At 41.5% G+C, this 15,000-nt stretch overlaps 1 protein-coding gene across 5 annotated transcripts in view; it reads right to left on the bottom strand.

Annotated features, from left to right (window-relative positions):
- The window catches only part of Rint1 (RAD50 interactor 1), a 36,056-nt gene that overhangs the window by 8,629 nt on the left and 12,427 nt on the right, over positions 1-15,000 (bottom strand). Inside the window, exons 5-11 of one of the 5 annotated variants that reach the window (XM_031380120.1) lie at positions 8,272-8,445; positions 8,031-8,180; positions 6,551-6,707; positions 3,531-3,641; positions 3,226-3,451; positions 2,385-2,522; positions 341-540 (exon numbers count right to left, since the gene is read on the bottom strand). In XM_031380120.1, the coding sequence (XP_031235980.1) occupies positions 341-540; positions 2,385-2,522; positions 3,226-3,451; positions 3,531-3,641; positions 6,551-6,707; positions 8,031-8,180; positions 8,272-8,445 (1,156 nt within the window). Of the gene's footprint in view, positions 1-340; positions 541-2,384; positions 2,523-3,225; positions 3,452-3,530; positions 3,642-3,827; positions 3,935-6,550; positions 6,708-7,976; positions 8,181-8,271; positions 8,446-15,000 lie in introns of those variants that run through there. The other 4 variants (XM_031380123.1, XM_031380122.1, XM_031380125.1 and 1 more) reach the window with 4 other exon arrangements.

The raw sequence follows: 15,000 nt of genomic DNA, 5'->3' as shown, positions 1-15,000 counted from the left end.
CGCCCCCATGTGTTGGATCACAGGATGCACTGCCTGCCTGTTTTCTTCCTTTTCTCTTTTCTTCCTTTCATTTTATGGTCCTGAGGGTCAAACTCAAGACCTTGCTCATACTGACATTCAAATGCTCCCACTGAGCTATACCTCCAGCCCTCCTAAGAGTAAGTCATTAACCTATTAGTATTATTCAACTGTTTCAGACTTTTACTCACATCTCCTACATTTGACATCATTATGCTTCTGTCTAACATAATTTTTTGGCTTGCAGCAGAGTCAACATTTCAAAGGCTAAAGGAGATCAAGGTACTAATATATTATTTCCTATAAAAGCACATTAACTCACAACATTGTCAGCCCAGTCTGCCAGCACTGCTGAGATATAGTTCACGGCATTGAGAATCGCACAGTACCGAAAGCCCAGGGCCGCTCTCGTCTCCTCCTTCATCACTTGCGTTAACCGGATCCTGAAATCATCTACTAGGTCCTTCTGTAACTCTAGGAACTGCAGCTTGCGGGAGGCTATGGGGAGATTTTTATACCTGTCTGTGGAGAAAGTAAACAAAATCCATGAGGGATTTGATACTCCCCATGACAGTTGGTTCTCTCTAAAGCCCTGCTTTTCTGCCTTTATGACAAAACCTGACTGTTTATAAACTCTTAAGAAATTACACAGGCATAATGTGTCAGGACTATACTCCATTATACTATATTGTATACTATACTCCAATAGTATACTATACTCCAATAGTATACTATACTCCAATAGTATACTAGAGATCTAGATGTGTATATTGCTATATAGGAATCATGCCTCATCTCTGAAAAAGCAAACTGTGTTTTAAAATACCTGTTCCTTACATAAGAAGCTTTGTTAGGTGAGGGAGGGCTTGAGACAGGTCTCACATAGCCTAGGCTGGCTTCAAATTTCCTATGTGGCTAAGAATGGCTTTGAACTCCTGATCCTCTAGCCTCTACCTCCAAAATCCTGATATTTGGGATTAAATATATGCACTATCGTGTCTGGCTATACTTTTTTTTAAAAGTGTTTCATATTTTTCTTACAGTCAAAATATGTAATTACTGATTGGGTTGGTGTGAAACTTCTGCAGGTTATCATAAAGTTCAGGAAGTGAACTGCCAGGAGAGGGTGACAGCCACGAGGAACTTCTGGCACCTGGACAGCAGGGAACACAGATGCTCCACACCAACAGAGCCAAAGGACACTGGCCACCCTGTGGCCAGAATAACACTGCATGAGAAGAAACCCTATATTTGTTTTGTTCTGGACTTTGTCCCTTCAAGTGTATACATACCAATGTTTACATCTTAAGTTGTTGTTGTCTTTGAGACAGGGTCTCACAATACATCTATGACCTGATTATTATTAGTATTATTATTTATTAATATTTATTGTTATTTTAGTGTTTTGAAACAAGATCTCACTATACGACAGGGTGGCCTGGAACTCATACATCAGGATGATCTCAAAGCCACAAATCCCCCAGCTGTTGCTTCCAGAGTGCTGGGATTAAAGGTGAGTGTGACCACACTTGCTCAGTCAAAAGTGAGGCACTGTCACAGATTTTTATTAGTGTAGAAACATTAAGTTACTATACCGCTGTTTATTAACTACTAAAAAAAAAAATAGGTACATGTGAAACATACTACCGTTTAAGGTTTATTCTGATGTACATGCATGCCAGGTGCCCGAGGAGGTCAAGAGGTCACTGGATACCCAGGGCTGGAGTCACAACAGGTTATAACTGGGAGCTGACTAGGCCTTCTATAAGAGAAACAAGTGCTCGCACCTGCTGAGCAATCTCTCCATCCCCACTCACTGCAATGACTTTTGTCGTTTGTTCACTTGTTTGTTTTAGTTTTCTGAGACAGGGTCTCATATATCCCAGGCTGACCTCAACTTGCTATGGAGCTGAGACTGGCCTTGAGCTCAATCCTCCTGCTTCTACCTCACAAGCTAGGATTACAAGTGTGTACCCCCATGCCCAGCTTAAAAACTTACTTCTAAATTAGCATTGTATGGGGGGCTGGCGAGATGGCTCAGTGGGTAAGAGCACTGACTGCTCTTCCAAAGGTCCTAAGTTTGGATCCCAGCAACCACATGGTGGCTCACAACCACCCGTAATGAGATCTGATGCCCTCTTCTGGTGCATCTGAAGACAGCTACAGTGAATTACGCTGAAGCAAGTGGGGCTGGAGCGAGCGGGGCTGGCAGAGGTCCTGAGTTCAATTCCCAGCAGCCACACACATGATAGCTCACGGCCATCTGTACAGCTACAGTGTACTCATACCCATAAAATAAATAAAAAATAAATCTTTAAAAAAGAAAAAAGAAAATTAGCATCGTATGTTAGAAGGTTAGGGCTTACCAGTTATAACCAAAAGCAGGGTCATAAAGACTTCCGCACAGTCTGGAACCTTCATTTCATCCACATCGGTGATGTCTTTATACTGGGATACCCAGGCAGCCTCTGATGAAAGCATTGCATCCATTTTTTGAAGAGCAACTAACATGAAGAAAGAAGGATCAGTCAAGGAGTTACTTCATCCTTCAATTATCAACTCATACTTTTTTTAGGAACTATGTTTTTCATACAAAATAAATTTGCAATCTCCCACTACTAATCACACTATACTTAAAATGTCTACTTCAGAGTTAAATAAGATACCTGATTCTCCCTCCTCTCAAATCCTTAGACTAGTTATGCTGACTAGAAGTGGCACATCCAAAAATACCCAACCAAAAGTAGACAATGTATATGGCAAAAATCTGCAAAACTTCAGTATCTTCTACTGGCTTGATATTCCAACATGTAGACTGTAATTCAAAACAAAAAAACCAAACTGAAGTCTTGTGGAAAGACGGCTGTCTTTAAAGGTAATCCAGTAGATCCTGTCCAGGAAAGATTTAGGCAACTATAGTTCCTACTCAGAGCTGTAAGAAAACAAAACTCTGAAACTCTACACACCAAAAACAGACATTGCCAGGCAGTGGTGTTACATTCCCCTAGCACTTGAGAGGCAAAGGTAGGTGGATGTTAATGAGTTTGAGGTCAACTTGGTCTATACAGAGAGTTCTAGGTCAACTAAGGCTACCCAGTGAGACCCTGTCTAAAAAACAAAACAAAAAGCAAACAAACAACAACAAAACCAAACAAACCAAAACCCTGCAGACAGCTCTCCCCACTCGACGGCCACACGAACACTTACACTTTCTCTCCACAGTCAACCATCTCTGGAAACAGGTTTCTTCCGACAGAATATGCATGCAGCTGGCAAATGTGCTAGGATAGCCATGAACACTGTGCAGCTCCCTTTCAAACAGCAGCACCTCATCCACCAGATGGCAGAAGAGACTATCGTCATAGAGCAGGCAAGGGATATCAGAAGCCAGCTTCTCAAGAATGAGCATCACAAGGCCACGAGAAAACTCAAGCTGAAAAAAAGGCACAGACATGAGGGACTGTGCCCATGGGGACTCTAAGGAAGTGAAAGGCACAGGCTCGGCCTCTTACCCTTGCGTTTACTGCAGAGCCCACTTTATCCAATATTGGCTGAATCTTCTCATCCAGAAATTGAGCATGGTTTCCAATCCACATAAGTACTTGGGCCAAGTACCATTCAGGCTAAGGGGAAGGGAAATGGTTTCAATTCTTTATTTATTCTGTGGTGATGGGAAATTCTGATTAAATGCACTTAGTTATAAACAGACACAAAAATTAATTGTGTAGAAAATTAAGAAAATTCTTTAAAAAATTGTAGAAAATTAAGAACATTAAGAAAATTCTTATATGTAAGTAAATAATCCTTACCCTGCAATTCAAACTCACAAGAGATTTCATAATGAAATGTTTCCCAACATACTTCCACAACAAATTCCAATAATGTGGCTTAAGTCAGTGTGTTAGTCAGGGTTTCTATTCCTGCACAAACATCATGACCAAGAAGCAAGTTAGGGAGGAAAGAGTTTATTCAGCTTACTTCCACATTGCTTTTTTTCACCAAAGGAAGTCAGGACTGGAACTCAAGTAGGTCAGGAAGCAGGAGCTGATGCAGAGGCCATGGAGAGATGTTTCTTAGCTTCAGTTGGGAAAGTGCCTCCATGAGATCCAGCTGTGGGGCATTTTCTCAATTAGTGATCAAAGGGGTAGGGCGCCTTGTGGGTGGTGCCATCCCTGGGCTGGAAGTGTTGGGTTCTATAAGAGAGCAGGCTGAGCAAGCCAGGGGAAGCAAGCTAGTAAGGAACATCCCTCCATGGCCTCTGCATCAGCTCCTGCTTCCTGACCTGCCTGAGTTCCAGTCCTGACTTCCTCTGGTGATCAACAGCAATGTGGAAGTAAGCTGAATAAACCCTTTCCTCCCCAACTTGCTTCTTGGTCATGATGTTTGTGCAGGAATAGAAACCTGACTAAGACAGTCAGTAAACTCATAATTTAAAATACCACATTGGGATTAGGTGTGGCTTCATGGTATAACATTTCCCTAGCTATAATAAGCCTGTTTGAATCCCAGGATCACAAAAAAGAGGAAGACAGGGCATAAGAACAATGATGAAGAAATGTCACTCTCACACTTAAGAACGAGCATCTGCCCAGCACACACAAAGTCCTGATTGATTCCAGAGCAAAACCAAACAAGCAGAAAAAAGCCACATCAGCTGGATGGCCCCATGGGTAAAGACACCTGCCAGCAAGCCTGACAGCCTGAGTTTGATCCCTGGGATCCACATGGTGGACCTACACACAAAATAAAAAATAAACTTTTTAAAGCCCTCCAAACCTAGTATGATGAGGCATTACAAACGACTGATACTTTTGAAATTGTCTTTTGAAATAGCATTCCAAAAAAGGTTCTAAGATAGGATCTCATATAGCCCAAGCTAGCCTCAAAGCCTCTATGTAACCGAGGGTAATGAACTTCTTGTCTCTACTTTCCTAGTGCTAGGATTTCAAATATACTTCATCACACGTGACTTATGTGGTACTGGGACCAACAGGGGCTCCATGTGAGCTAGGCAAGTGCTCTACTTACACTGAGCTACAAATAATTTTTAAACATGTTTTTTTTTTCTTCTTTCTCTTTTTAAAAGGTAAAGTAAGGAAAAAGAGTCAACTGGTCTAATTACAAATATACCTAAGCCTTAAAATGGGTGTAACCATGTAAAGGAAATGGGCGCAAAGCCTCCACATTTCTTACATTTTTTTCTGTGTATGCATGTTTGGATGGATGTGTCTGTGCGAATGTACAAGCGCCACTGAGTCCGGGCGACAATCAGATGACACCCTCTAGGAGTTACTTTTCCCTTGCCACATAAGTCCTGGGGATCAAGCTCAAGCTGGCATGACCCACTGGGCCATGTCACCTGCCCCACACAAAGCACTTTAAATTGCCTTTAAGAGGATTCTGCAAGCATTTCAAGTTTTTCTAGACAACTTGAAACCATATAGTAGGCTGGGGACATAATTCAGGGATAGAGCACTTGCCTCTAGCACACCCAAGGCTTGGGTTCAATCCTCAGCACTGACTGTCAAATCCCCATGTGTTCTAAATGTTGGGTATAAATAAGGGCTGTGTCTAATCTCAAGGACTGTCTCAGTGACAGTGTACTAAATTCGTTAGGATCACACTTTCAGAATGAGCCAACACAACCCAGAATCCTCTTACACTAAATCATGTTACTACTGCCTTTTTAAATGCTCAGTTTATGCTTTGCCTCATTGACTACTGAGTACTAAATGACTCTGCTCTTCCAATAACACTCTATCCAAAACAGAAGACCCATAAAGCACAAACAGGAATCTACTGCCACTAAATTTATTCATATGGTCTGTATAATACCTGCTGTGATCTTGCTCTTAATTCAAAATACTTGGTGAACCCAGCTCCGTACACTGCATCGGCTACAGCCAACATCAATAATAAAGATAGTACCCACATCCTAGTAGACTATAATTACAGAAAAACACTGGCAGGCTACACTGATGTGGTACCTCAATTCAAGTGTTGGTAACAATTTCCTTTAAAGTACTTATTCCATCACTTCCTGCCACGATGTCCTCTGCAGCTATGAGTCACTGGCATCTGTACTCAACGGTCCGTGCTCTCTCCTGTGGAACTCACTTTTCTTTCTATTTATCTCTCTACAGGAGTAGAGGGAGTGGTCTGCACAGTGAAGTCTGGGCATCGATGGGCTATAAAGCCTGCACACACAAATGCAAATGTGATGATGTCCCAAAGACAGCACTGAGCCTGACAGCCTGTCAGCCTAAGCCCCAGTCACATCTACAAAGAACAGCTATGAGGCAGGAACTTAGAAGGGAAAACAGAAACGTGAATAGAGACAGGTCTTTAAGCTAAACATGTAAAAGTCTAGGCTCAGGTAATGTTCACTATTAATGAGAACTCAGAGTAAAATGGGCACTGTAGCATAATGCCAGCACTTGGAGTCAGATGCAGAGGGAGTGTGAACCTGTGTCCAAAACAAAAACACAGAAGAGAAGAGAAAGCGAAGCACCCATGCTCTGGCAAAGCACACCTTGCTGATGACGTTGGTCTGCCGGCTGCCTCTGAAGTGGTACCTGAACCTCTTCTGAAGAGGAACAAGCATGATCTGCATGGGCAGGATCACAGAAGGAGAGGCAGGAAGACAGTACTTTTCTGGGAGTTGTTTTGGCTCAGTCAATAATTCATCTCTGACACAGGCAAGTCAAGGAAAAAGAATCAAAATCATATTTATACACACAATAAATTTTTTCAACAAATGTAATACTACTTAGCAAAAGGTTTAATATAAATAATGCAAAGTGTAACTTTATACTGAATCTGAACTCACTAAAAACGGTTTAGGGACTGGAGAGATGACAAGTTAAGAACATTTGTTGCTCTTGCAGAGGATTTGGGTTCAATTCCCAGCACCTACATGTTGGCTCACCATCATCCTTAACTAAAGTATCAGGGGATCTGATGCCCTCGTCTGACCTCCACAAGCACGAGGCATGGTGTGCAGACACACATACTCATGAAATAACAATCAATGACAACATAAAATAACTTTAGAATCAATCCGTATTCAGGAAACCGAGTTAAGCAACCATTTCTTCACTACTCTGCTACGCAGGTTCTTCCCACTGCTGATGGGTTTTCCTGTCCTAAAGGACCTGCAGGCAATGCCAACATGGGTCAGCTGCTGGGCTGCCTTGGGTGGGAATGGTGCCCATAGGCTTACCCATAGGGAGTGGCACTGTTAGGGGGTGTGATCTGGTTAGAGAAAGTGTGTCACTGGGAGCAGGCTTTGGGTTTGGGGTCTTTTTTGTTGTTGTTGTTGGGGTTTTGTTTTGTTTTGTTTTTTTGTTTTGTTTTTCAAGACAGGGTTTCTCTGTATAGCTCTGGCTACTGTCCTAGAATGCACTCTGTAGACCAGGCTAGCCTCGAACTCAGAAATCTGCCTGCCTCTGCCTCCCAAGTGCTGGGATTAAAGGCCTGTGACACCACTGCCCAGCTAGGCTTTGGATTTTAAATGCTCAAGCCAGGCCCAGTGTCTCTCTCTCTCTCTTCCTTCTGGCTGCCAATCAAGATGTACAACTCTCAGTTCTCTCTCCAGCACCATGTGGGCCTGCATGCTACCATGCTTCCCACCAGGACAATAATGGACTAAACCTCTGAAAGTAAGCCAGCCCCAGTTAAATGCTTTCCTTTATAGGAGCTGCCATGGCTATGGTGTCTCTTCACCAATAAACACTGGCTAAGACAGTTATTCATCTTAGAACTCTGTTTTACAGCTCTGCCACTTCCAGACAATTCATTTTTTTAAAGCTAATATATAATCTTCAATAGGCAACCCAGGACCCTCACTTTGGCTACATAGCCACTTGGAAACCTTTCTCCCCTGCTTGTGGAGGTTGATCCAGTGCCTCATGTCCTCTCCCACCCTGTCATAAGCCCAGCATGTGTCACTCACTAACCACAAATCTACTGATGGAAGAAGTTTTAGTAAGTTTCCACTCCAACAAAGATACGAGGCCTGTAGTTTCAACAGCTGACAAAACAGAGTCTCCAGGTTAGCATACATCTCAGGGGTACTGGCAGGCCGGCTCACACCGACAGTGTGAGACTGGGTGTGTGTGATGAATGGCCAATGAAGCTGTGCTAAAATTTCTTCAAAATCACTGTAACAGAAAAGAAACAATGTTTCATATGATCCATTACATTACCAAATAAATACTCATCAGAAAACAGTTAACAGGAGATATTTCTTGCCTGGTAAGCTTGTCCTTGAGAATTTTATGCCAGAATTTAACTGTGGCTCTCATGAAGCTAAGAAGATGGGTACAGGATGACTCCTGAAGCTGGATGTCCAGTTCTGTCATGGTCACCAGGAGTGAGGCTGCCTCTGGCACACTATTGGTCATCAGGTATTGCTGAATGTTATCACTGTGGGACAAAGCAGAATACATGTTAATGAGAGTTTCTATGGAATGACTGTGTGTGCATGATGTGTGTGGTGTGTGTGTTTGCATGTGTGTGTGTGTGTGTGTGTGTGTGTGTGTGCATGGTGTGTATATATGTGATATGTGTGTGTGTATAGCATGTGTATATGTGCATATATGTGGTGTGTGTGTGTGTGTGTGTGTATGTGTGGTGGGGGGCGTGTGGGTGTGTGTATGTGTATAGAATGTGTACGTGTGTGTGTGTGTGTGTGTGTGTGTGTGTGTGTATGTGTGTGTATACCCAGAGGTCAATGACAGGTATCTTTTCAATCATTCTCTACTTATTTTTTTTAAAGATTTGTTTATTATTATACCCAAGTACACTGTAGCTGTCTTCAGACACACCAAAAGAGGGTGTCAGATCTCATTACGAATCATTGTGAGCCACCATGAGATTGCTGGGATTTGAACTCAGGATCTTTGGAAGAGCAGTCAGTGCCCATACCTGCTGAGCCATCTCACCAGTCCCTGGCTACTTATTTCATCTGACATCTCATCTACAAGAACATTAAACACCCTCCTTTAACACCCTAAGAGCCTATGTTCCGATGTTTTCCTCCACCTATCCCTCCCCATCCTTTAGAGGACAGATGTGTCACATTCCTGCAGGCAACACTCATGGTTGCAGGCAGAACTTCCTTCATAAAAGTCATAGTGCCTGGAATAATCTAACTAGCAGCTGGAACATTGAAGGACAGCAACCTTCAGTTTTTATCTACTTTGCACCACTGTTACCATTTCTACATAAAAAATGGATTCCAAATTAAATGTTTCATTAAATTAAATAAAGACCATTATGCTTTTAAATAATGCACAGTGACACAAGCATGGAATCCTTTTTCTGTACATTGAGGAAATAGAGGCAGAAGGATCAGGAATTTATGGGGCCATGAGACCAGCCTACACTCTTTAATTAAAAAAAAAAAAAAAAAAAAAAAAAAAAAAAAAAAACAATGAAATGAGATGGGGCTGAAGAGGCAGTTCAGTGGCTAGAGCACTGGCTGCTCTTCCAGAGGTCCTGAGTTCAGTTCCCACATGGTGGCTCACAACCATCTATACTGGTATCTGATGCCCTTTTCTGGTATGCAGGTATATATGAGATAGAGCACTTATATACATAAAATAAACAAATAAATCTTTAGAAAAAAGAGAAAGAGGCCGGGCAGTGGTGGTGCACGCCTTTGATCCTAGCACTTGGGAGGCAGAGGTAGGTGGATTTCTGAGTTCTCGGCCAGCCTGGTCTACAGAGTGAGTTCCAGGACAGCCAGGGCTATACAGAGAAACCCTGTCTCAACCTCCTCCCCCAGAGAGAGAGAGAGAGAGAGAGACAGAGAGAGAGAGAGAGAGAGAGAGAAATGAGACAAGCACAAGAGTACACGCCTTTAATCCCAGCACTCAGGAGGTAGAGACAGGCTCAGGGCCATCCTAATCTACAGCGTAAGTTCCAGGTCAGCCAAGGCTACATTGAAACATTATGTCAAAACCCAAAATGCTATTTTACAAAAGAAAAGGAAATGTACAAGTAACCACACAACATAAAATCTCCAGCATTATATATAACACTAAAGTAAGAAGGGCACTCGGGGCACAGACAAGAACGGAAAGACAATGGCCATGGGACACTGATCTCTATAATGTCCATAGAACACTCTTCCAGGATGCTAGTGCAAGCAAGGAGGCAGGGGGGGAGGGAGGAAGGGGGTGGAGAGGGAGAAGAAGGGGGAGAGGGAAACAGAGATTGATAGACAGAAGGAGAGAAAGAGTGCAAAATAAAAACTAGTCATTAAAGGGCAATTTGGAGATGAAAAAGTCTCATAAGTTCAAAAAAATGTAAATAGAAATGTTGTCACAAGGGCCTAAGGGAAAAGCTCTATTATTCAGGGAGTGAAATAATTGTCTGTATACTTGCTCATTATTAATTGGATTCTTTTGGTTTTTCAAGACAGAGTTTTGTAGCCCTGGCTACCTTGGAACTCCCTCTGTAGATCAGGCTGGCCTCGAACTCAGAAATCCACCTGCCTCTGCCTCCCAAGTGCTGGGATTAAAGGTGTGCGCCACCACTGCTCAGCTTAATTTGAATCTTATTCAATATGATTCCTGGGTTTAAATTCTCTTTTAAATAATAATTCAGGTACCAAAAAAGTTTCTGAAAACTAAAGTCTTATTTTGGTCAATCTCTTTGGCTACTATAAAAGGGAACTTTCAAACAACTTAGAAACAACTTACTCTGCTTATGAAGGTTATTAATACTACTTTTATTGTTATGTTCTACCAGAGGGGCAAAGAGAAATGAAGTGACGTAAAGCAGGGTTTAAAATCCTTTAGGAAAGGTCCTGGGGAGATGGCTCAGTATGTAAAGCACTTCTCTGCAAGCTTGAAGGCTTGGGTCTAGATCCATAACACCCACATAAGACGTAAGGCACAGTGATGCACCTGTAGTCCCAGCACAGGAAGAGGACAGAGGGATGCTGGTGAGTCACTAGCCAGCCAGCCTAGCCAATCCGAGAGCTCTGGGATTAATGAGAGACTGTCTCAGAAAATAATGGAAGACAGCCAATGTTTCATCTGGAGGGGACAGAGGACCATACCATGAAACAGAATAATCTCCCTACTGAAGCAAAAATATTTCTCTGACTTAAGAGGCAAGACCAGGGCTGGAGAGATGGCTCAGAGGTTAAGAACACTGACTGCTCTTCTGAAGGTCCTGAGTTCAACTCCCAGCAACCACATGGTGGCTCACAACCATCCGTAATGAGATCTGATGCCCTTTTCTGGTGTGTCTGAAGACAGCTACAGTGTACTTACATATAATAAATATATAAATATTTAAAAAAAAAAAAGAGGCAAGACCAGATGTAATCAACCTATAGTGTTCGCAAAACATATGTGAACTTTATTTCTCTCTTTAATCAAAAGAATTTTCTTTCTTTTTTTAAAAAAGATTTATTTATTATTATACGTAAGTACACTGTAGCTGACACATCAAAAGAGGGCGTCAGATCTCATTATGGGTGGTTGTGAGCCACCATGTGGTTCCTCGGATTCGAACTCAGGGCCTTCGAAAGAGGAGTCAGTACTCTTACCAAAAGAATTTTCTTAATTTTCCTTACTCAAAGATAGTTCAATTCTGTTATTCATCTGAGATCACCGTATAGTTTATTTGTTCTTTGGGTTTTTTTTGTTCTTTGTTTTTGTTTGTTTGGTTGGTTTTTAGAGACAGGATTTCTCTATATAGCCCTGGCTATCCTGGAACTCACTCTGTAGACCACTCAGAAGTCCGCCTGTCTCTGCCTCCCAAGTGCTGGGATTAAAGGCATGCGCCACCACTGCCTGGCTTTTTTTTTTTTTTTTTTTGCAAGATCTGGCCATGTAGCCATAAGCTGATCTTGAACTTGCTATCTTTCTGCTTCAGCCTCCCAATAATTGAGATTACAGGTTTGCACCATCACACTGGCCTAACTGTGCTGTTCTTTTTGTTTGTTGTTGCTTTAGAGACCAGGTCTCAATATGGAGCCTGGTTTTCCTGAAACTCACTCTGTAGACAAGGCTGGTCTATAGCAGCCCTCCTGCTTCAGTCCCCCAGTGTTGGGATTACAACTGTGTTCCATCACACTCAGGCCACAGTTCATTTACTGACATGATATAGCTATGGCTGTACTGATACCTCACTTTGTAGACCAGACTAGTCTCTAACTTATAGAGATCTACCTGCCTCTACCTCCAAGTCCTGAGATTAAAGGTATATGGCTCCTTGGACTCTGGGCCAGCACACTGAGCAGACCTTGGGTTCGAACTCTGCAGCCAGTCCCACAACACCCAGAGGAAGCTCCACTCTCAGGAGTTCTAACATGCCCAGGATCACAGGATCACAGGATCCCAGGAACTTGGTCACACCAGGATCTCAGGGTCCCAGAGGCAGCTTGACTCCCAGGAACTCTGACACACCCAGGATCACAGGGTGATCACAGGGTGATCACAGGATCCCAGAATCAGAGGATCACAGAGACAGCAGAACTCTAAGGAGTTATGACACAACCAGGATCACAGGAAAGGCTCCAGTCGGATATAGCGAGGGCAAGTAGCACTAGAGATAAGTCAGATGGCAGGAGGCAAGCATAAGAACATAAGCAACAGAAACCAAGGTTACTTGGCATCATCAGAACCCAATTCTCCGACCATACCAAGTCCTGGACATACCATCACAACGGAAAAGCAAGATTCAGATCTAAAATCACTTCTCATGATGATGATACAGGACTTTAGGAAAGATATAAATAACTCCCTTAAAGAAATACAAGAGAAAAAAATAAAAAATAATAATAATAATAAAAAAGAAATACAAGAGAACACAAGTAAACAGGTAGAAGCCCTTCAAGACAAAACACAAAAGTCCCTTAAAGAATTGCAGGAAAATATAATCAAACAGGCAAAGGAAATGAACAAAACTGTCCAAGATCTAAAAATGGAAATAGGAACAATAAAGAAATCATGAAGGAAGACAGCCCTGGAATTAGAAAACCTAGGAAAGAGATCAGGAGTCATACATGCAAGCATCACCAACAGAATACAAAAGATAGAATAGAGAATCTTGGAGGCAGAAGATACCATAGAAAACACTGACATAACAGTCAAAAACATCCGGGAAATCCAGGACATAATCAGAAGACCAAACCTAAGGATAATAGGTATAGAAGAGAGAGAAGAATCCCAACTTATAAATATGTTCAACAAAATTATAGACGAAAACTTCCCTATCCTAAAGAAAGAGATGCCCATGAACATACAAGAAGCCTACAGAACTCCAAATAGATTAGACCAGAAAAGAAATTCCTCCCGTCCCATAATAATCAAAACACCAAATGCACTAAGCAAAGAAAGAATATTAAAAGCAGTAAGGGAAAAAAGTCAAGTAACATATAAAGGCAGACCTCTCAGAATTACACCAGACTCCTCACCAGAGATTCTGAAAGCTAGAAGATCCTGGGCAGATGTCATACAGATCCTAAGAGAACACAAATGCCAGCCCAGGCTACTATACCAGCAAAACTCTCAATTAACATAGATGGAGAAAACGAGATATTCCATGACAAAAACAAATTTACACAATATCTTTCCATAAATCCAGACCTACAAAGGATAATAGATGGAAACCACCAACACAAGGAGGGAAACTATACCCTAGAAAAAGCAAGAAAGCAATCTTTCAACAAATCCAAAAGAAGATAGCCACACAAACATAATTCCACCTCTAACAACAAAAATAACAGGAAGTAACAATCACTTTTCCTTAATAATTTTTAAAACCAATGGACTCAATTTCCCAATAAAAAGACATAGTCAGACTGGACACGTAAACAGGACCCAGTATTTTGTGGCATATAGGAAATGCACCTCAGTGACAAAGACAGACACTACCTCAGAGTAAAAGGCTGGAAAACAAGTTTCCAAGCAAAGAGTCCCAAGAAACAAGCTGGAGTAGCCATTCTAGTATCGAATAAAATCAACGTTCAACCAAAGTTATCAAAAAAGATAAGGAAGGACACTTCATACTGGTCAAAGGAAAAATCTACCAAGATGAACTCTCAATTCTGAACATCTATACTCCAAATGCAAGGGAATCTACATTCATAAAAGAGACTTTACTAAAGCTCAAAGCACACATCACACCCCATACAATAATAGTGGGAGACTTCAACACCCCACTCTCAACAATGGACAGATCATGAAAACAGAAATTAAACAAAGAACCAGTGAAACTAACAGAAGTTATAAACCAAATGGATCGGACAGATATTTATAGAACATTTCATCCTAAAATGAAAGAATATACCTTCTTCTTAGCACCTCATGGTACCTTCTCAAAATTGACCATACAATTGGCCACAAAACAGGCCTCAACAGATACAAGAATATTGAAATAATCCCACGTACCCTATCAGATCAACACAGACTAAGGCTTGTCTTAAATACCAACAAAAAAAAAAAAAGGAAAACACACATACACATGAAAGCTGAACATCGCTCTCCTCAATGATAACTTGGTCAAGGAAGAAATAAAGAAGAAAATTAAAGGCTTTTTAGAATTTAATGAAATTGAAGACACATCACAAAACTTATGGGACACAATGAAAGCAGTGGTAAGAGAAAAGAAAAGAAACTGAAGAGAGCTTACACTAGCAGCTTGACAGCACACATGAAAGCTCTAGAACAAAAAGAAACAAATACACACAAGAGGAGTAGATGGCAGGAAATAATGAAAGGCAGGGCTGGGATCAACCAAATAAAAACAAAAAGAAATATACAAAGAATCACAAAACCAGGAACTGGTTCCTTGAGAAAAATCAACAAGATAGATAAACCCTTAGCCAGACTAACCAGAGGGCCCAGAAACAGTAATCAAATTAATAAAATCAGAAATGAAAAGGGAGACATAACAACAAAATACATCTTAAAATAATTATTCTGTTTGTTGAATATTAACAGTTGAAAATTTTAAATT

This window comes from Mastomys coucha, unplaced genomic scaffold, assembly GCF_008632895.1.
Source record: "Mastomys coucha isolate ucsf_1 unplaced genomic scaffold, UCSF_Mcou_1 pScaffold19, whole genome shotgun sequence".
NCBI lineage: Eukaryota > Metazoa > Chordata > Mammalia > Rodentia > Muridae > Mastomys > Mastomys coucha.
Note: the sequence above shows the minus strand (reverse complement) of the source record. Positions and strands in the feature narration are given on the sequence as shown.